A 24362-nucleotide genomic window follows, 5' to 3' on the forward strand; every position below is an offset into this window, starting at 1 on the left:
TTCTACAATTATTATCCATTGTTATGTTTTCAACTTTATGAGGCTCCATCCATACCTGCTGTCAATGCAGAAAGAAGAGCTCTTTAAATCTACTATTCTTGTAGTTTATATCACTCTGTAAATTGGAACATATGCACTACTCTGGTAAACTGATTTCTAGGTGAGTGAGCATAGCTTGAAGACTCTTATAGTTAGAAGGATGTGCCCAGGGCCAGATAGAGTTCTTTAGAAGAATATAATGCATTATTAAAATGTACATGATAGAACATGACTGGGGTCAGAAAGCGAGCCCACTTCATGTCCCATCAACAATGTCTACAGCTGCGACTGTAGTCAAGAACAGTTGTAACAAAAGGAAAAATTATGCTATGTATAAAATCTATCATTTTATCAGATAAGTTGTGTATCCAATACTTCTGTAAGTTTCCCACTGGCTTTTGTCAAGCTCCATTTGAATGAGATGCAGGCTTGCATGATTCTCTGCTATGCAACTGCATTATTCTTTTGCAGAAATTAATCTACCCTCTGAGGAATCTTAGCACAGTTTCATCCTTACAGTTTGCAAAAAGGAAAAAGCTTACTTTCCCATGTTTGTTTTCATGGAGAAAATATTATATTAGGATTTGTGCAATGTTATCCACTTGTACAACTTCCAATTTTTCATCTTGACAGTTATCCAGGTAGCCAAGAACTTAAAATCTTAAGAAGTAGGTGTCATTAAATGTAACAAGCAGCACTGAAGCATTAAAGCATGATGAAAATAACTTTCCCTCATGGTTTTAGGTTTCTTGGCTTCTTTCTGAACACTTTAATCTTCATATTCCATAGGATGTAATTCAATCCGCTAATCTAGAGACAGTAAAAAGCAGTCTCTTTAAATGCTATACACAAAACAATGATTATGGATTATCCTGCTATTAAAATAATAGAGAAACTGTATTCAATTAATGACTTGACTCCACAAAACCATGGAGATATAGATTTATTGGTAAAAATTCAGGTTGACATTTTGTCCTTAATTCACCCTATTGAAAAGTAAGAAACAAAGGTATAATTGTATGAGTTCATGAATGTCAGCCCCGATTTTTAGCTTTAATGTTGAGGTTTTGTTGTTGTCAGTTTTAGTCTTACTAAGTTGAGCTATGGGAAATATTATATGTATGATGATGGCACAAACATTTGCTTTTTCCTGTTGTTTAAAAACTCACATACATGGAAATCTATTTTTAGTGATGTCTATCCCAGATTTTAACCAGAAGCAAAAACAAAGCTTTCCCATCATATATAAAAAGGTGAAAGGGTAAGCTTCTAAAAAGTCACAGGGTTTCTCGAAGCACTCATAAGGCTTTGAATGAAAAGGACAAGCAGAGATAAATGAGAAATGTTAATTAAAAGCTAGAAATGACATGCCATTTCCAGAATGTTACTGCATTAATAATGTGGAAAAAAGAGACCTGAAAAGGAAAGAACAGCAGTCACTGCCATCTTCACAAACTGGAACAGCGTCTTGTTTCTCAGTTTACCAGGTCAAAAGACATTTTATCTTTGCTGGGTATCATAGAATCATAGAATCATCTCCATTGGAAAAGACCTATAGTGCAACCAGTAACCTAACACTTCCAAGCCCACCACTAAATCACGCCCCTCAGCACCTCAGCTATTAAATAGTCTATTAAATATCTCTAAGGATGGTGACTTCACCACCTCCCTGGGCAGCCCATTCCAATGCTTAACAACCCTCTCTGTGAAAAAGTTCTTCCTAATCTCCAATCTCCTTGCTAACCCCTGGTGCAACTTGAGGCCATTTCCTCTTGTCCTTACTTGGGAGATGCGAGCAATCCTCGCCGTGCTACAACTTCGTTTCAAGTAGTTGCAGATAGTGATCATGTCTCCTCTCAGCCTCTCCTTCTCCAGTTTAAACACCCCCAGCTTCCTCAGCCGCCCCTCATCAGACTTGTTCTCCAGACCCTTCACTAGCTTCATTGCCCAAATGGACATGCTCCAGAACTTCAATGTCCTTCTTGTAGTGAGGGGCCCAAAACTGAACACAGTACTTGAGAAGTGGCCTCACCAGTGCCAAATGCAGGGGGACAATCACTTCCCTGGTCCTGCTGGCCACATTATATCAGATAAAAGCCTGGGGGTGCCATTGACCTTCTTGACCACACGGGCACACTGCTGGCTCATGTTCAGCTGTTGTCAGTTAACACTCCCAGGTCCTTTTCCACCAGACAGTTCTCCAGCCACACATCTCCAGGCATTGCATGCGATTGATGTGGCCTAAGTGAGTATGATAATTATCAGATTTGGAAATGCCAGAACTCAGAATTAACTAGCGTTCTCTCTAGTTAGAAACCACTCTCTTAAATGCATGAAGCTGGAATATAGCTAAGTGGTTCTTCACTATTACTCATTGAAGACTGTGTTTTAAAGTAGACAAGTTTAGCACCACTCTTACATGAGACAATAGCAGGAGTGTAATATGTCACATTAAAGAGTCTAAAATCCCTATGGGAGAATTATAGCCAGTATGGGGTAGCTATTCTGAAAATAACAGTGGTAGTAACTTGCCTATGATTCCTATTCCTGATCTTTTTGATCAATGAGAATAAGCTTTACTGATATAAGTAATCCCAGAATTCAAATTTCAAAGGGGTATGCAGAAATATTAATTGGAAATGAACTATACCTCTATAGACTCCTTTTTTTTTCTAAAGATATCTGTATCTAATCTGACATCAAGAAGCAGCAAGATCCTATGAATGACTACTCACAGTTACACAGTTAGAAAATACCACAAACCTATAAAACCAATGATTGCAAAAGTAAAAGACTCGGGGATACACTAAAATGATAAATATATCTGAAAAAATTATCTGCTCAGAGATTCATAGGCATTAATTTGTTGACAATGTTCTTGGTGGATTACCTGTATCTACTGATGTGGCATCTTGTAATAAGCATAGCTACCAGTCAAGGCGTCTTAAAACAGGAAACTGCTTCTTACACGTTTTCCACAGAAATCATATAGAATATTTAAAGGTAAAACTCTGAAATCTCCAACTTCCAGGCACATTGAGCAGCAAAACTAAATGATCTTCAGTAATCCTACCTCTTAATCAACAGATAAAACAATAACTAGACATTTTAGTCTGGACATTCTATTTTGCTAAGGTACTTGAATAATACAGATTTAAATTATCTTAATATGTATAATTAAAATTCCAGAGAGTTTAACAAATTTTGTTTGTAAGTAGCAATAATCAATAACTTCCAACTAGGCACCAAAATATTTCTTTGATTAAACATGTGTAACTCCCAGCGATTCACTTAAAACTCTCTGTGGCTGTGGATGCTCCAGAGCAGAAGCTGGCCTGATTTTTGTTATGTTTTATATAGTAACGTGGTACCTGAATAAAAATACCTGAAGGATCAGCAGCCAGTTTCTACAAGACTCATAACATTTGCAAACACTGAAGGCATATTTGGAACACATTAGTTTCAAAGGCTTTTCTGTCAGAATTTGCTTGCGTAATAAAATACAAGAGTTTCTTATGAGACCAACAAGGCTGTAGGAATTCTGCAGTAAATAAAGGCTTGAAAAATGAGAATAATATTAGGAAAAATGCCTGTTTTAAGAATAACAGAATTAGAGGGCAGGAATGAATATCAAGAGGTCTTCTAGCCTACTCAAAGCTCTGAGGCAGGGTCACATTAAAATTCTATCATGACTGGCTTGGCTTTATCTAATCTGTGTTAACAAATTGGTTATGACAGAGTTTCCACAGACTCCCAGGTAATCTGTTTTAATCGTCAATTATTCTCACAGTTTAAAATATTTTTCTAATATCAACATATTTACCCCTTACTCCACCTTAAGCTTATTATTTATTATCCCTGTCTTCAATAATTTAAGTGAATTTTGTAATTAATACATTATAAACCTCTTATCAATGTTTTTATTAACATTTATAACTAACAGTGAGGGTCCACAACTTTCAAGTGATTTGAGTTTATGTATTCCTTTTGTCACATTTACAACTGTCATTGCAAATAAAGAATTTGAAGCTTTCTTTAAAAAGATTAGGAGGAGGGTTTCAAACAAAATTACATGAGTTGGAAAGTCAAGTTCTAAACAGAATATGAAGTACCATGTTTTTACTGATGGTACTACGCATATATTCTCCTTTTCCTTTCCCACCTTTTCAACTGTGGAACCTCTCAAGGGGTGTGCCTCACCAGCAGGGAGATGATTTACTATCCCATTAAGAAGTACCAGAAATAGGTTTTGAACAGAAATTGCAAAAGGATAAGAATAGCTATGGACTTTTAAAATACGTGATACACTTTTTACCTGAGTTTGCATGTTTCTTACCTTGACAGAGGCTGGTGTTTTTCCCTTTCCATTTCCTTTGTTAATATTATCATGATCTCTGATGTCCTCATGGCTTCTCCCTTCCTAGGTCAGAGTCTTATTGATCTCTTTGAGACTTTCTATATTTCTCCCAAGGTCTGCACTTTGTTTCAATATTCATCTATTGCTTAGTTTTCTTTAAAATTGTCTATGTCTTTTTTGTGTGTCATTTTCACACTGATTATTTTATTCTGAGTCAAAATGTCATCTCCTGATGTACCTTTTGAACTCTTCTACTTCTCAGTTTCTGTACCTCCAATCACTCCACTGAGTTTCTCTCATTTACAATGTATGCTGTTCTGCACAGGCAATTGTTTAACTGCCTCTATAAAATACAACAGATACTCATAGCTCTTTATAATAGTGCAAGACAAAGGTTGAAGAATCAGAAGACCAGTAGTCAGGAAATTCAGAAAGTAAATTCTGAATACCTTGTCTTGTACTGGAATTGTAATTTTTTCATGAAGAAATATAAAGTTTAAACTGTTCAGTGGAAATAGCGGAGAAAAATACTATGTATGTACAAGACTTGTTCTACAAATAAAACCTGCCTTCCCTTTACGATCATTTATGAATAATTGCAGGAACTCCACAGTAGGTAATTTTGAAGTAATTGATCCAGAAAATGTTACTCTAACCCAAACAGCCAATGGCTGGCTTTTAATATACAAGAGCTCAACTCTGGAAGTAGTTCTTAGTATGTACCTTATTCTTTACTCGGAATAATACAATTAGAAAATATACATAAGAGAGCTTTAATTTCCCAGCATGAATTGACTTATCTGCTGTTATTAATTTTTGTGTTTATGTTAAAAGGAAAGCTGATAACAAAAGCAAATGGCAAAAATCTGATGCATTGCTGTACAAGTTGTAGTTCTGAACAAGAGATAACTTTCACTCTACAACTTATGCACCCTGCTCCTGAAGACTATTTCAACTGCCTTAGCAGTTGAAGGACAACTAAAATTGGTCTAAAGCCTGCTCAAAGTTCTAAACTGGTCTAGTTTTATAACACTTTAAAAATCAAATGAAAAATACTCAGTCATACCCCAGGAAGATGCTAACTTTAAACATTTTTACTTTAAAATGGTGTGATTTTCTCTCTAATGTCTTCTCATTTGGAGTTTTTAATGAATACTAATTTGAAAAGAATCATCCATATGCCCAGTAATGGGCTTCAACTATTTCAGATGTACAAGTTTATGAAGAGCAATGAAAGTAATTGTGTATTTTTCGTTGGTCTCCCAACTCAAACCCAAGTAAATTAATCTAATGTAACTTTTCCTCCCAAAACTTGTAAGCCCTTCTCCCAGACAGGCATAAACCAGAGATTATGTCACATATTTGGCAGAAGGTATACATAGAGTGAGTCAGGTAGGAAGCTGAATTTAAAAAGTGAAATGCTCCAGCATATTTCATGTAATATGTGTATCTGTAGATTTCACCAGTATTGGTTGTCCAAGGAATATATTTTTTATTTCCTTGATTTTTTTTTCATTTATTAATAAAAAAATCCCATTCTGAAATGTAAAAATGATGCTTTTAAAACTATCATTTCTAAAAACACATATATGTGCATAAAAAGATATATTTGGTTTTATTGCTGGTCTATTTTAAAATAACCCATGTATTTTTTCTTCTTTAGTATTTGCTCTTGAAATCTAATATCTTTAAGACAAAATCACTTTATGGAATAGTGGCAATGCATTGGAAAATACAATACCTAATAAAACTGATAGCATGCTATAATTTAAATGCAAAGTGATTGTACTGTACCACAGTTATGATAGACTATTGAGTAATTCCATATTACACTAGTTGGTTGCCTGTAGCTCCTGAGACATTTCAGTTTATCAGTCTGCACAATGTACTTCATAACTCTTCACATCTTAGAGTTTCTTGCAACATCACTGTTTTCATAACAGTTAAGCTGGATGTTTACAGATACCCACTTAAAAAGAGCTTTATGTTCTATCTTTCTCACATAACAATTTTCATAGGAAAGAGTTTGTATCTACTGTGATTCTGGCTTTATTTGAATAAAATAAATGCCTAATTTTAAAATATTTTTAATAATAAATGAGTATAATGATCCACAATTAAAAGTCAGATAGCCTTTCCAGTAACTGTGGTGAATATGATTTCATGCTGATGGGAATGTATGTTTCTTTATCCATACTATGGTAATAAACACATTTGAATTTATGCATTTCTCTTTACAGCCTTTTTGCATAATCAAGTTTAATCTATATGGCAACAGAGAATCATCTGAGAAAATATTTAGCTCTTTCAAATCTGATAAAGTTTTCTACAGTCCCCCCCATCAGAGTTTGAATATATTATCTTCAAGGATTTTTAGAACTTGCAAAATTTCCAATCAGCGTTTTACATTTTGCCTGGAGCAGCATATCAAAGCATGTAGCATTTTATCAAGCTTACCCTACCCTCTAACTTATCCTCTACAATTATGTATATGACTAGCTTGAATTCTCGAAAGCGTTGAGGCAAAGAATAGTGTGACAAGAATTATGAATTTCCAGGAAATACCTAGATGTGAACTCATGATAAAAGCAGATGTAAAATCAACCTAATACAGTCTGCAGATCAGCATGTTGCAGTTATAGCCTTTCAAATGTGAAAATATCATAGGAATCAGTATAAGTCTCCTTGAATCTCACAATCATGCAAACTTACAAATGCTATGTTTCATTATTGCAGTAGTTAAATTTCTGGGTCTCAAGTCCATCATCACCTCATCAAACAACCAGGTATCACTCAGATGTCATTTACTTTTTTGCCTATGTCTGTTAATAGCTTTAGAAACAATGAGTGTTTCAGTGGAATGGGCCTTGATATGTGATTTCCTATGCTGTTTAATAGCGTGTTTACAAGTAATAAGTTGACATATATTTCTTTTGCGATAACCATAAAGCATTTCTTTTCAACTCTACTAAGTATCTCAGACAAAGAGGATAAAACTTCACCTTCTACCTCAACATCTCTTAAAGATTTGATATTATTGGATTTCTACCATAGAAAGTGTCAACATTATGTATATCTCACCTCAACCTTAGCTAATAAAGTTATGGAAATAACAAAATCCTTTTCTACTTTGATTGTAACATGCTCTTGAAATCAAGGAGAAATCAAGGAGGAATCTGTTCCAGACATCATTCAATTAAGAGCACTTGCTAGTGCATTCAGGTCAAATTTGAAGAATAATTTTGCCAACTGGGAAGTGAGAACAAACTTTTGAAGTATTTCCAGATTGACTCTTGATACACAAGTCAGATGAAGTGAAATTAAAAGTAAAGAAGGTGGCTCTGTTACTGCTTTGCTCTTCGAATGCAGTAATTCAGTCACTCATCTTGAAGGTGAAGAAACAAAGTTCTAATAAATTCTCCTGTTTGATTCAGACTGGGCAGGAAAATACCTCCATACTATCACACCACACATCAGCAATCCAATGCTATCTGCAGTGAATATTTACATGGCCTATGCAAAATGCAACAGCTTTCTCGGGGTACCATTGACAATTATATTGCTACTGTGAATCTCCTTAATATTTTATTTTTTTTAAACTGAAAATGTTCTCTTGCAGAACAATTAATTCAAAGACGAATTAAACATTTTCTTTGACTTAAGATAATTTCCCCCCATATGGAAATGCATTTAGCTTCATGCTGAAACTGAATAATAAAAATTAAAATGTTTCCCTTGTCAAGATTTTATACCTTTTTCCACTGCAGATCTTTCAATTACATTGCTAGCTAGCAATAAAATGGCTCTGGCTAAAATCCACTGCTTCATCTGACCACATATTAGCCTTTTAAGAGTGATCATGTTAAATAGCTTGCAATATCAATATGTCCCTAAAGTATCAAACCAACTTCCAAGCCTCTTTAAGTTCTGCAGTCCTCTCTATTTCATTCATGATGACCAGACTTTTATTCCTAGCTTTTATGCCTCAGGTGGCAGAATCTTTCTGGTTGTTCTGGCTAAGAACTCAGCATCAAAATTTGGTCTTTTGGTTGTTTTTTTGGGGGGGAGGGAGTGGATGGTTGAATGTTTACCTAAATTGGTGGGCTAATAAGACAGTGTGACTGATAAGGTCAGCATTGCTAGTGGTACCACTGTATTATTAGTTGTTGCTCTACAATTAAACCAAAGCTTTGAAATGGCTCTTACCCTTAGATTATTTCCATATCCAATATAATAAAATACTATCTCATTCTGACATTGAATATAAGTTTTATTTTGGATAATAAATTAAAACAATAGGTGGAAGGAAAACATGGCTTCTCCTACATTCCATTTTTATCAAATGCAAAAAGTTATTTAAATAGTATTTCAGCAATATGGCCTTTCTCCTTGCTGAGAAGTATTATAAATATTGAAACAAGAAATATGTGGATAGTAATTTGTAGACAGTATGTATGAAAGCAGCTTTTACACACTAGGTTTACGTCAGGAACTTATGGTATTGAAGCTACAAGCAGCTTTGCGAATACATGAGGACTGAAAAACTTCTATTGTTCAATAATGAATCAAACTTATTACAGCACAATTTGAAAATGGTCTAAAAATATATATTAGAAAAGACAATTTCCTAGTCTTAACTTCCAGAAGCATTGATGACAATATCAGAGACTTTAATTAAACTCCCTGATGACTGACTTTGCCCACATAAAAATAATTTGTCCTCTAAGCAAAGATGTGATTGAGTATTTAAACTATAGCCAAATTCCTTGAGCATAGTATAGCAGACTTATGGTGAGACTGTTGTCTTACTGTACCATGATTTATCCAATTGTTGAAAACCTTACTCACAGGAAGATATCACTTTCACTTACTCTTCAATGGCAGAACTGTGTCTTCTAATAGTAAAGAGCGAACTACGGAGATCTCCTCAGGGCTTCTGAGAATTGTGCCCTATAATATTTCCCATTTATTTCAACATACCCAAACTATAGAGAATCATTAAGGAAAAGACAGATAATCCCTTGGGATAATCAGGCCTGAATTTAAACTTTAGATAGGAGGTTTGGTATGTTCTATGTGGGAAAGAAAAATGTGCATCTGTGGATCAAAATTAGAAGAGTTAATATTTAAGGGCATATTATAAAGAAGAAAACAATGGACTGTAATTGATGCTTTTCATCTGACCTCTTTCTCTCTCCCTCACTCTCAATCGTTTTTTGATACTAGAGGAGATGAATTCATGAGAACCAGGGCTAATGAAAAATGTACTAGAACTTCACTGCATTTCAGAGCTGGTGGTGTCAAGGGGACAAGTAATGTCTGTGTCTGTCAGAATGTAAATTAAGTTGCTTCCTATGATTCATACTCAAGATCCATAAAAGAACATGGCCAAGAAAATGACTTGACATATTTGGCAAACTTGACATTTGATAGAGAATTTGTTATCATGGTCAAATTTTGATCCCCCATTACACTGCTATTATGCTGCAATATCTTACAGTCAATTTGTTATAACCGATAGGGGAAATTTTTTAGACCCTGAAAGTAACAAATATAATTTTTTGAAGACGCTTTCAACCTCAGAAATATTAGAAACCATCAGTTCTTTTTATTTTAGGATTTTTCTCGAGTAAAGGACATAATCATTCTTATAAAAAATAAACATAAGAAGTCTTTAATCTAAAACTGGAATGTTTTTAATACCTCAACTGTGGTGTAAAACCATCAAGTAGCAATTTTCAATGACATTATGAATCTTATGTGCATCTCAAATCCAGGAAATAGCCTGCTTTATTAGTAACTTGCTCAGTAAAAATTGCCATATCATCAAATTGTGATGGAACCCAGGATCAATTAGTATCTGTAGTTAGGCAAACGCAGCAATACATAGCAGTAGTTCCATTTGTGCCCATGACTTGTTTTCCAGCTTGTCAGAATTCAGATCAAGCATCTAAATGTTCATCCTGAGGCACATAGGGTCAACACTGCGAGCTAAACACTAAGCAGATGTCATGACTCCTGTGGTATCAGGCAAATCTGCAAAATCTCACTGCAATGCAAGAGGCTCAGCACATGATTGATTGATACAAACTGAGTAAGAGGATTTTCAGGAATTGGAAAGTTTAGCATGTTTTCTACTCTTTTGCAGTGAAAGAATTTAAGATACTTAGCTGCCATTTAACTAGAGACTACTGATTAACGTTTGGGTAGCTAAGAGAAATAATGACCCTGAAATGACTTGGAAGAGCTGCTGCCACATCCACAGAACAGGGTGAGGATGCAAGTAAAGCACTATGGCATCTTGTAGATCATGTGATCAGAGTTTAGGTTGTCAGTCATTGCTATACCACAAACATAGCCCACATGGAGATCCCTGATGTTTCTGCTTCCAAGACATCACTCAGTATTTTGGAAGTATATACATGACGTACAGAAAATTGCCCACATACAAGCTCATACAGAACAGGAGAGACAGACCTACATATACACGTGTACACATCCATTAGCAGATATTACAGTTCAACTGAAGCACTTCAGTTCTCATCTACTGTTTCTAGGTCTTCTCTGTGTGCAAGTTGAAGGATATTTTTTTTAAAAAAGTTAAGACATTCGAAGTATATGAAATATGCAAACAGCTTTCTCATTCTAAAAATCACAGAACCATAGAATCACAGATTGATAGGGGTTGGACGGGACCTTTAGAGATCATGCAGTCCAACTCCCCTGCCAAAGCAGGTCCACCTAGACCAGGTCACATAGGAATGCATCCAGGTGGGTTTTGAAGGCCTCCAGAGAAGAAGATTCCACAACCTCACTGGGCAGCCTGTGCCAGGGGTCCATCACCCTCACAGTGAAATAGTTTTTTCTTATGTTTAAATGGAACCTTTTGTATTCCAGCTTCATCCCATTACCCTTTGTCCTGTCACTAGATACAATAGAAAAAAGGATGCCCCAACTTTCCGACAGTCAGCATTTATATTGTAAATATAAATGACCTCTCCCCTCTTATCTAGACTAAATAGCCACAGTTCCTGCAGCCTTTCCTCATAAATGATGATGATTCTTAACTTTTAAAAATATTTAAAATTCAAAACAGTAGAATGGAATTGAAGCCAGAGGTATGGACTGTAGGTACTCTGAGTGTGCAGCTAAAAACTGATTTAATTTACCTTAGTTACAATCTTCCCTAAATTCTCTATGTTCATTTTTAATACTCACAGTACTAAAAATAGTGCTGTAAATACAAACAGAAGGACACACACTTAATTCCTAAATTGCTACAAGAGCTACATGTACAGTTTTGAAAGGCATTGTTTGTGGTACTTTTCTTAGAAGCCTCTCAGCTTTAGTAAGAACCTCTAAAAAAATCTTTTTAAGATACATTAAATAATACACAAGACAAAGTTCAGCCGAGACAGGGACACCATCAGTTTTCCACTCTGCAGTTGATTCTGCAACCTTATTTATGCACACTGATGTTTTTTCACAACAGATATAGGATATTGGACTCTATAATCTGAAGGCTGTCATATTAGTTACTTCATAAGATGTTCATTGAATAAGAGAGGATGGAGCAAATTAGAAGACATATTTACACCTAACCCATAGATAAAAGGTAACTTAATTATCTGTCTCCTTAACATCAATTTCTGGCCCAGCCAGAATCTTGTCTTTATTTTAAATGCTTGTAGTGCAATTGTGCTCAGTAGTTATCTTATGAAAAATTATAGCAGTCTATTTTTTTTTGGTCTTGCTGGAAAAGAATTATTTTAACAGAATATCTTTCAGAAATATTTTCTGCTTGTTCTGTACTCTTATCTAATCTATATGTGCACAGAGCAGCACATGAGAAATGCATGCATCTATCCGGTATGGAAAACAATACCAGATGTACATCAGCTTGGCTTTATAAGTTTTGTACATTGCAAGTAACAGCTGAATTTTACATGCCCCTTGTCTTTGCTGGCAAAATCTAACTTCAGATGAGTCAGAAGCCAAACTGATGGATTTAACAAATGTCCACAGAGGATGAACAGATAGAATTATTTATTTCTATTAAGAATACCAGAGAGTATATTTTACAGGAAGTAATTTCATTATCTGTTGAAGTGCTAGAGTTCAGTATTGCAATACACAAAATGAAATGATACATTAATTTGATCTACCTCATTAGCATCCAAGCATATTTAGTGAAAAAAAATGCCAGAATTGTTACAGCTGTTTCCAGTAAAAGTGACAGGCCCTGAGAGCTTTAACTCTAAAATTAACATATAATATATATAATCTCATGTATAATATGTAATAAAACATATATAGTGTATAATATTTAATGTATTGTACACAGTCAAGAGGCAATTACACTGCAAAAAGATTTCAAGTTTGATCAGTATATCTTGAACAAACTAATAAAGAACCACAATTTTACATTATAGGATACATTGTCCCACAGTTCAAGTAAAATTGTCTTACTTCTGAAAATGAATATGGAAATAGCAGGCAGAGAAACTGGAGCAACTGTTACAAGTAAGTGTCCTTTTTCTAATTACAGGTAAGGTCTCCTTTTAGATATTTTGCTATTTATTTTCACTATGTCAGCTACTTTATAGAGTGCATGAAGCTCCTTGGGAAAAACATGGTGTGAAAATTTTTCTTGCTTCTTGGTAAATTCTATGCCATAAATCTATGTATTCATTTTTGTAGTCTCCACTTACTGATTCACAATACATATACTTGTCTCATACGGCAAGTGCATATACAAGGAATACAGAAACACCCCTACATGAACTGGAAACCCAGTCAATGACATACATCTGTTACCAGAAAAGACTGAAGTAGAACAAGAGTGTATGGTTCTTGCCAAACACATTCATACATTTTTGTTCAGCAAACACAAGGCACAAGACAAACAGGGTCTCCAGACAGCTATTACTGACAAACTACCTCTTATTTAAAAGTATCTTGCAGACCATATAACATTCTTCATCCTGACATATAAAAAAAGCTTAACTCAATTTCTGTTTGAACCAATTTTATATCATTTAGCTACCTACTAGTTTAGCTAGAGACAAAAGTTAGCACTTCCTAACCCAAACCCAAATCTGGACAAACTGTAATGTTATCTCTTGTACCTGAGGCACAATATGTATAAAGGCTGGCATCAGTTTATAAACGTAAGAATACTATCTAGTTAAAACATTTCTTATAAATGACTATGCTGGAATATAAGCACCTTTCCTGGAAATATTATGACACAGAATAATTCTGATTTTAATTTTATTAAATCCAGGAAAGTTAAAATGTCCATAAAAATGATCATTATAATTCTAAAAGAACAATTACTAATTATGAGTTTGTCATTTTCTTGCTTCAAGCAATTTTAAATTTTCTATGTACTATCCCTGTTTTCTACATTAAATGAAATTGATCTAGTACTAACCATTATAAAATCATATCAGACATTTCAGTGCCTATGTCTCTAAGACATATGGTGCCCTGGGTGAGAATAACTTAGAATCATTTTACTTAGCTATGAAATAATTATACTCATGTTCTTTTACAGGTAAATAGAGATTTGTCATTCCTATCACTAGACTTGAAATATCTACTATTTTCACTATCTGAGAACCTCAAAATGTACCTCAACATAGTAAAACAAAGAATCTAATTAGAGTAATCCTTTCTGTAACTTGTTCCGTGTTTTCCAACTCAAACAAGATTGGAAGTTGAAGAACATAACACTATGCTGAGTCTATGTAACCTGTAACAATTTTCTACCTTAATAGCCACATTGCAGTATTTGAAAATTGGCAATTATTTATTTTGCCATGAGCATGTAATCAAAAGAGTGAAATTCTCACTTGTGAAGAATGGTATATTAAATCATGGATTAGTAAAGTCAGGCACTTTCAGTGAAAGTGTATCCTCTTGCTTACACCAAACAAACTTAATGTTTAATATGGCTCTTCACTATAAAAACAAATCTATGTTAACTTTAATAATTTTCAACTCAAGAAAGAAAACGCTTTAAAAAGCAGAAAACTAAACATTTTAACAAAGATTTCATCCATCAGAATCAGTCAGTGAAACACATTTCATCTTCCTACAGATTTCAACAAGTTGTGACAGTCTTACACAGCCATCTACAAATGTACTTACGTTGAAAATAAATAAGCTAAGTCACTTTAAACAAATACACCAATCTGTATGTTTCACAACAAAGGCATAAAATACAGAATTAGCATAAAACTGAGGTCTTTAGTTGTCTCTTCCATGATCTATGGGAAAAGAGAGGCACCTCCATATGACCTATCCCCACACAAACATTCAAGACATATGTGAGAAGTTTTTCTCTGGAAGTTCCTCTCCATCTCAGTCTCTCCTCAAAATCTATACAGGGATGCAAGATAACTTTGACTAATATCTACATTTTTGATAGCTAAAGTAGAAAAATATGAATCTGTCTTTCTCTGTTTTGGTTAGAAATTCTAGTTTGTGGCAGGTTGGTTTTTTGTTGTTTGTTTCTTTCCATGTATATTGACTATTTTGGCCTGAAGTTTTACCATCTCATAGGCATGTGGTTAAAATTCTTACTGCATTACACCTGCTGTGCTGTCAGAGAAACGTTAGCTAGTCTGCTCCAGCTAGAAAGCTGATAGGGACTCCAGACTTTCAGTCGCTCCTGTAATAGCATTAGATCTCTGATGTGGAATGAGGAAGGTTGCTATCACGTTATTAGGCAATCAATACAAGTGTGGGCAAGATTTACAGCAGAACAGATAAGGGTAAAGGGAGAGTCATTATAGCTTAGTTTCCGATTAAATAATGCTTTAGCCCAGAAGCAAGCCAGTTTTTTCCTCCATAAGAAAACAACAGAAACATTTGAATTGTTCCTGTTAAGATAAAGGTATCTGACCCTTGCCATTGCCAGTTCTGCATAGTTCTATCTTCTGAGTAAACTATTGGCAAACAATAAATATTCAGTTTTTTAAATACACCTAACTCAATTCTTTATGGATCTTATTTATAGTCTGTAGAAGTACAGAATGCAGAAATAAAAGTAAGGGTTGAAAAGTATATGTTTTAGGAGTCTATGCATATATTTTTTAAAAGTATAGCTAATATTCCATACCTGAGCAGTGGTTGCTTTGGATAAGAAGGTTGGTCACTGTTTTGGCACGGCTGAGGGTTTTTTGTGACTTGCTTATAAATATTCCTGGCAGTTACTCCAATCCATAGCATAGTAGAGAGTGTAGAATAATGTAGTACTATACCAACCTAAAAAAAAGAGCGGACAGTTAAGTAAGTCAGTAAATGGATCAGTAAACCAGGAGTTTTAGAATAATCTTATTGCATAAGTGTACAAGCAAACAGATTTGTCTAACTGAATTTGTAAATGCACCATTTTTTTTCCTCCTCTCTGGTTATTTCTAACCAGGGAAAACACTTCTAAAAAGCAGATAGAATCTGTTATTTAATCTGTAAAAGATAATATCTGTGGTATGGTATGAAACCAAGACTGTAAAAGGCAGTTTTTCCTAAGAATCGGATTAATGACAACTTTTTACACCTAGATTTAAAACGATGAGAAGCTTAGTTTGTGTTGCAAGCTTTGCTAACTTACCACGAAGATACAACTTAAAATTTATAAGAGATAAGCATTTTGTCTTGCTATCATGTTAATATTTCCCTTAATTTTTTTGGGAATATCCTGCTGTAGTTCCCTCTTATCTGCATACAACCAATGTTGCCTTCTTGTAATGGCATCAGTGCTATTTGTCTAAAACCAGATTATACTCTGATATATTTTAAGGAATTTATAAACTTGGCTATACAATTTCTAAAATTAAATGACAGATCTTTGCATCCTCCATTAAAAGAAGATACAAACTCTCCACAGCATTGGTATCATTTTGTCTCCAAGAAACTGGTGTGTTTCCCATTGAAAGTATAATAAAGTAAAAGCATCTCTAAAATACTAACATCTTTGTTTTGTTAGTAATTGTTATTCAGTACTATGGAAACAGTAATTGGAATTTTATCCAATCTCCAATGCTTTGTTACATCAGCTAAGTCTCCATCTGATTGTATAAAATGAGGTTACCTTTGAAGCAACAACCTGACATTTTGCAGTGACAAGTAAAATATTGCTGAAATTGAAAAGCATATAAATGTTTAAGAAATACAGAGAATTGCTGAATAAAGCTAACACAAATCTATTACAATAACTTATTTGAACCAGTATTCGTTTTCATTCAACTTAAACAAAATATTTGATAGGTAAAGAAAAACAATCCGTTAATTTTGCTTATATTTAGCAACATAACACAAAAGCTGCAAATATCATTGGCATCAGAACCCTTTGTAATTTTCTCTGGGACTTGTCTGACACATTAGACAAGGGAGTATAAAGCCTTCATAGCTGTTGCTTGAGGTAAAAGAAGCGGAAATAAGAGAATGAGACAAATTTGTACCATCAGCTGGCAGATATTGCCAGTTCAATGGCTAGTGCTGTCTGGACTTAGTTCATATGCAGCTTGCAGCATTTCTGAAGGGACGCAGTGAATATGACTATGAACTGGTGAGGGTGTGAAGGAATATGACAGGAGGGAGAAGAGAGGGAGAAAAATGAGGCGGGAACCACAAGAAAGGACTGGAAAATATCTAGAGGTTTATTTCATTTTAGCATATCACTGCTACTATATATTTTCTAATAATTCTACACAAATATGTCAGAGTACAGACAAAGATGAATAGCAGGGGTGAATTTTATGTGAGAAGACACCTACATGTGAAATTTTGACAACACAGATGGCCATAGATACAGAAATGATCAGCCACTTAAGTGAATGAGATTCCCAAAGGTAGTAAAATAAAACAGTTTTATTGAACTCTCAAGAAGGCTACTGAACTAAAAACATCATTGCTATATGACACCTTAGTCACACTACTTTTGTCCACAGTGTGCTCGTATTTCAGCAGCTTAGTTCCTTCTGATACACGGACAAATTAGACAAGAGACAGAAATGTTATCATTTTCTGTACTAACTCTAATAATATGCCTCTTTCTCTCTCCTCCCCCCAAAAAAAATCCATTTCCATTTCTTCCTTAAAGGAAAAGAGGATGTATCCTGATGATACAGGACCTCCTCATGGCAGATAGTGGTGACAACCTGGAGATAATACATATAAGACAACTAAAATGTGGAATTTGGAAGGATGTGCTGAGCCACTAGACTAAATTCCAAAGCTAAAGCTACTCACTATCTGTGTGGCGATGATTTTATTTCTCACTTCTCATCACAAAATATGCTTTCTGGACTATAACTTTTGCTCTTATTTATCCACTAAGAATAGTTATCACACCTCATCTCAATAATTCAGTATTTCAAAATAGTGGGCTTTGCTCTCTGCCTCTTCCTTCCCCATAGCTCCATACTGATATCAGTCATGCCACGGAGATGTACTTTCCTCACCGTTTCACTTAAGGGCTGTGGCTGCATGTTCTTTTGTCTCCCTCAGTGAGACCATCTCTTCCTAACTCTCTTAAGCTAGGAAGACATCTGAGCCGTATGCCAGAAATACGAGATAACTGGTTCATGACATGGAAGGGGAAGACAAGGCCTAATAGAAAGGGGAACAGGACATAGAGAGGTTTGTTCAGTAAACTCTCACTTAATTCTTAGCAAATGTAAACCTTAGGTTTATGCACTGAAAGTGCAGGCTATAAATTTATCTTCTGACTGGATTTAAACCTCTGTAAATCTTAAGAGGCCAATAAATATACACAAATTAAATACTCAAATGTTCATTTAAATCTATTTCCACTATAAGTAGAACGAACTCTCATATTTCACATAAAATTGTGTATGGAGACACAAGTTTTCCATACAGAACAAAGGATTATGATTGAATATATGAATGACTCTTACTTGTAAGAAGGTTTTCTACTGACAGGACAAATGGTACAGAACAAACTGTTGGACATTTGTATTGAAGACAGCATTGTATTTTACCTAAAACTATTCAATAACTGCAGTTACACAGTGAAAATTTTATGGTTTCCCTGAATATTTTTTTTCCATGTCTTATGTTCTTAGAACCCTTATCTTTGGGAATAAGCACTATTCTACTGAATAGAAGAAGATGCTGATTGTATGTGTTCCTTTAATAAATTTTGGTACTTCAGAGGTAACTTAAGTTCCACACCATGCAGTTACCATGATAATGAGCGGAATACACATTTATGCAAATCATTTTGGCACAAAAAGTGCTCTTGATCAGCTTTAACTTGCACACAAATTTCTTTGTTTTCTCCTAGTTTTTAATTTCTTTTTTTTCCCCCATTGTAATCACATTTGAGATAAGATGGGTTTTTTTCAGAGAGCTCTGTTTAAAGAAGGATCTAGATATGCACTGACAAGCCTACTAAACTATTAATCCTGCACTGAAAGTGATTCTTTTCCGTAAGATGAAGGGATTTGGGAATTTCTCTGTCATCTATACCACTGGATGTGAATATTTCATGATCTTAAAACTTTTAGCCTTAGAACAATCCCATATTCCCTTTACAGGTAGAAAATTTAGAGCAAGAAGTTGAGACTCATAAATCAGGTCGCTGAGACCAGTAAGGACAATCTTCAGCAAGCATACCTAACTCTTTAGCTATCACAGGTCACTGCAAGTAAATTTTCCAGCCACCTAAAGTCTTGCTTGTGCATATGACTAGCTCTGTTCCTGTCTCACCAGAGCTGAACAATGCAGCACTTTTCTTACCAAAGGCCACTCAAGAGTTCTTAAATAACACTCTTCATTTGAGACAATCTAATCAGCAAACATGATCATTGCACAGTAATTTTATACCTATTCTTTCAAAAAGTATAGCAAGAGCAGAAAGAGTTGTTCTTTCCCTTCTCTTTCAATATTTTGGCATCTACAGCTCTTGCCTGAGATGCATCACTCAGGACCTAAATTTAACAGGATTCAAATCCAAATCTCAGACTTTCAAGGGCAGTATTCTGACCCCAGGCTACTGGATAGTATGGAATGGGCTTTGCTTTTCTCTCTTATGATTTACTGTCCTAAAGAAAGGAATTCACAAGCAGAAGCACATATGGCACTCATCACAGAGAATGGTCATCTGAGCCTTGCCAAATTTTACATGAAAGTTTTTATTTGATAAACCATAGAGGAAGTACTTGGAGATGTCATCAACATGATCATGCACTCTGACCGGTCACTAGGATAAAAAAATTTGATATTTCACTCCCAAACTTTTCTGCCTCTTGAACCTTGTGCCTCTAAGCCTATTCTTCAACATGTTCCCTGGCAATTTCACCCCCTAGCATCCATAGCCTCATGACTATCATGCTCTCCTGGAAAGCAGGGCCATGAGACTAAAATATTTCAAACTGAGGGTACAGAATCAATGTCTACCACACGTGGAAATGATCCAGCTACGGTTTTACCTCCTTCCATCTCATCTCTCACGTGAAAGGAATAAGCCTCCTTCTGTCCTTTAAAGGAAAGTCATCTGAGACCATCACTCTGAGAGACGGAAGGAGCTGACTACATCATCCACTGGCTGACTGAAGCACATTTTTGCCTAGTGTACTGACTCTGATTAATCCTGCTCCTCTGTTCCTAACACAACCTTTGCCTTGCATGAAAGATTTTGCAATAAACTGAAGACTCTGGATTCTACATCCACATCTAGCATTCAGTGACATCCAGAATCAGATCTGTGGGTAATCTAAATGGCCTGTAGATATAAACTCATTCACATAGGAAATCTGTGAAGCAATAAGCTCTCCCAAGACCAGCAGTCTAAGATCAGTTTGCTTTATAAAGACTGCATAGCACATATGCAAGTGATACTGTCTATACAAAAACCTCTCTGAAATAGGCTGCAGGTTTAAAAGGGAGTTTTAGAATTTTTTTTCATTCCAGATATAAATATCATACCATTTCTGAAAACATTTTTTTGTGTGTGTGTGTGTAATTACTTGCCTTCAAGGGGATATGAAAGTTCTTCCAGCAATCTATCATAGAAAATGGGTCCATTTCCATAATGTTAATTCCTTGTGCTTAAAATTAGCCTGGGATACCTCATATAGAAGGAGATGATGATCCAAATTAAGTTATTTTAGAACCATCATTTTTGGTTAGTTACAAAGGATAAAAAATAATTCAGTGGGTAAGGATGTTGCAGTGAAACTTCTGTGTAAGTTTTACGAATAATTACAATAACAAAGGTGGAAGTTAACTGGCTTTGGCACTGCATTTCAGTGATTAGGACAGAAAATGCTTGCACTTGAAATCTTCCTCTATGTACTTAGGAAATAAAAAGTGCTGATAATATTGCTGCAGGGTAAAGCTCTGTTTTGAATTGTAGTAAATGGAAAGATAGCTGTGCTATAGCTACACTGATGGTGTTACACACAGACTATAACTAATATTCTTGTGCTACTTGAAGCAGCAATATTTTCACAAATATATTTTGAAATCCCAATATATTTTTTTCCAAAACTGTAAAAAGAAAAGAAAAATAAAAGAAAATGGAGAAAGAGAGAAAACTTAGACTTGAGAAACACACAAGCCTAAAAGTGCTGTGTAAATATACTTTTCATTAGGCTGAGTGATTTAAAGAATTGCTATCTTCCATCTGCAAGAGAAAAGGATTGTTGTCTACACTGTCACCACTTTAGTAAGCTACGCGAAATGTTCAAATACATGAGGTTCTCAGGAAACCAGTAGTAGGTTTGACTTTCCTACCTCCTAGCTTTGGCACCTTGAATATCAATCCTTTCAGGGTTATCACAGGAGGGGACATGCACCAGGACTCTCAGAATCTTGAAAAACATTGCTGTCAGTAGGCAACAAATGATCCATGGTGGGGTACAATTTCTGAGACTGGACCTTTGTTCATCACTAGCATTCATTAGCCCTACCTAATTATATCAGACAACTTCTACCAGCAACCAGAGGACTGTGTGTCTTTTGTGTTCTGCATCTTTCCTGTTTTAACTGCTGATGATACTGTCTGTTAATCTAGCATGGTGTCAGGTAAATAAATAACTTTCTGAAACTGATTCTGTGAATGAATCCATTCAGTTTAGCTAAGCGTGTATGTTTCTCAGCAGCTCAGGATCTGGCTCTTTACCATAGCAAGAAACAGCTGTCATCGATAAAGCATTTTATGAAGATACTTCTGTAGTTTATGTATTACTCATAACAGATTATTAATAACTCATTTATCTCCATCAATTTTTCATTATCACTGTTAATACTGCATTTTTACCATGCAATCTGCAAAGTAAATAACCAGACAATGATTGTAACAACAGATGGTCATTTGTGATCGTGTAATTACATGGCCGTGGCTGCCCTACAAACTAATCCGCTACTCTCACTTGCAAACTGCAGATAAAGACAATAAATGATATTTCAGTTTGCTAGAACTCACAGATTAATTATGCCACAATATATTAGATATTGTGAGATATTTATATCAGAATAATTTAATGAACAAGTGTGTCATTTAAATGAATACCATGAAATTAACATAGGTAGGCTTCACATGTGCTTACAGATCTACATTTACTGGCATACGACCCTCAATAAATAGCACATTCAAAAGGCTCACAAAGCATCTCCTTGAAAATTACAGTGGTAACTCATACGATAGTTATGCAAGTTCTGCAGTGACTCTGCTGTTGGCTGGTGACTTTTGCTGTTTACACCCATTCAAGCCAATCAGAAACATCAGATTAGTAACAAGCAGAATATCTGGTAGAATGATGGCTTAATAAAGTGCTTTACTAAAGGCAAATACCAACCACAATCATGATCTCCAAAGCCCTTCTACAGAATTTGATAGGAATAAATATTTAAGACAGATAAATTGCAACAAGCCTTCATTAGGCATTACAGAAGACTTCTGAAATGACTCTCTATGCACTTTACAGACTGAGTCTCCTCCATATTCAGAGCAGCCGAAGACATGCCTTCTCTATGCATCTCATAGCAGGTTATCCCCAGAAAGAATGAAGAAAGACATATGAAACAGTCTAGCAATATAAACGGTGATCCATAAATCACAAGTGTACTGATCTGCTTTGTCTCCTTAGCTGGAGTTGCAATTAAAAGACATAATCATACTAAAAACATTAAACTACCCAAGTGTAAATTTAGAGATCACTCAGTGAAGCCAAGGCTATTCTTAGGCAAATGGTGTATGTATTGCAGAAGTGCAGCAGTAACTTTAGTTCCACACATCATTGCAAGGATCAGGAAGGACAGAAATATTCAGGAATTACAGTGTTGAACTATCCTGTAGAATTGCTTTTCATGTTTTATTTTTATTTTTTTGTGTGTTTTTAAACTAAGGAAATCTGAGCTGCAGAGATATTAACGCACTGGTCAGCCTCTCACAGAAACCCAGGTGATAACCCAACACTGAACAGTCCCAGTGCCAGTCTTTAAACAACATGCATATAATGCTGATTTATTCTCAAGAACTTAAGATCCAGGAACAATATAAATGAATGAAAAGAAAGAGAATTATTGATATTATATTAAAAAAACACAGTTTCATATTTTCATTCTATTAGTAGGAATTACTAAGGTAGGTACTTACAGCTTGGCATATAATTGGATACTTAATGCGATTGATTCCACCAGCAAAAACAGCAAAAGTTAGGGCAGTATGGAAACAAAAGTTGAGAAGCATGTGCCACCCTTTTCTACTTATCCGGATTGTGCTGTTGAAAAAACACATTTTAAAATTAAAACTCAATGTATCTATTCTGAAAATTATAATTTGGAAAAAACTCTTAAGTCTTTTTTTAAGTTTATATTAAAAATCATCTAATTCCTGACTATCTTCTTAGTAATCTACGTATACAGCATTGAAATAAATGATTAAAAGGTAAATCAATAGTAAAAATTGCAAATTCCTTCATCAAATCAAACATTTGAAGTAGAATAATAAAAGCAAGAGGCTTAATGCATAGATTCAGATATGCAGAAATTTCACAAGAAATCTTTGAAGAACAAAATGGAAGCTGAAGATCAGAAGTCATTGCATTAGGTTCACTTAATATTTAGCAGCTTCTACAGTACAATACACTCCTGCTCTTAAATAGGTAATGGTCTTTAACAGAAGTAGTTTAAATGGCATTTATATAAATATTTCATATAAACAAAAACTCATGTTTTATAAGACCAAGAAGATTTAGAAGTTTCTTTTACACAATGATAGTTACCACTCTTTCAATGAAACTTGGTCTATAGAAGCCAATCCCACCAGTGTAGCTGCCCAAAGTGTGGCTGCACTGGAATTTACCAGAAAACATTTTGATGGTGCTTGTATTTTTACATTGAATTGTCAGGTTAGAAATCTTAGGAATAGTGTGCAGAGCACTGGAACATCTTGAGAAAGGCTGACATAACCTTTTTTTGATTTCTCTGGTGTAAATCACATTGCTGATATTACTAGCCAACAGTACTTCAGATCATTTTAATTTATCTCTTCAGTGAAGGTTAGAAAAATTGAAGTACCTCAGCACAATGCTGACCATTTACACAAGTGTTTAAAATTGAATTCTTACCTGTGATGGACAATGTAGGTGATAATAGAAGCAAACAGGCACAACAACATAACTGCAGTACATGCATATACCACAGGGTGCAGAAACTCCCCTGGGTACTGGGGGAAAGACAGCACTGTCTTAAAATCCTACGGAGAAAACAAAATGATTTAACATTGCTAGGCATGTGTGAAACTCTGAGACTTCATTTCAGCATGTCATGTCATTTCTATCTGCTCCCTTTCAAGAGCAGGAAAATAAGATGATGAACTTTTTATGTAGATACAATCCACAAACTTACAATAACATCAGACTGCTCTTCCGTCATTTGCATACCCTACGCAAGACAGAAATTAACCTTTTTGAACAGCAGACATACC

The 24362-nt window shown here is 35.0% G+C and overlaps 1 protein-coding gene across 1 annotated transcript in view; it reads right to left on the bottom strand.

Annotated features, from left to right (window-relative positions):
• LOC104563462 (adhesion G protein-coupled receptor A3) overlaps nucleotides 1-24362 on the bottom strand; it is a 289529-nt gene that overhangs the window by 17461 nt on the left and 247706 nt on the right. Inside the window, exons 15-17 of the mRNA XM_062001296.1 lie at nucleotides 24004-24131; nucleotides 23031-23154; nucleotides 15525-15670 (exon numbers count right to left, since the gene is read on the bottom strand). Of these exons, the coding sequence (XP_061857280.1) occupies nucleotides 15525-15670; nucleotides 23031-23154; nucleotides 24004-24131 (398 nt within the window). The remainder of the gene's footprint in view (nucleotides 1-15524; nucleotides 15671-23030; nucleotides 23155-24003; nucleotides 24132-24362) is intronic.

Source organism: Colius striatus, chromosome 8 (assembly GCF_028858725.1).
Source record: "Colius striatus isolate bColStr4 chromosome 8, bColStr4.1.hap1, whole genome shotgun sequence".
In the NCBI taxonomy this organism is placed as follows: domain Eukaryota; kingdom Metazoa; phylum Chordata; class Aves; order Coliiformes; family Coliidae; genus Colius; species Colius striatus.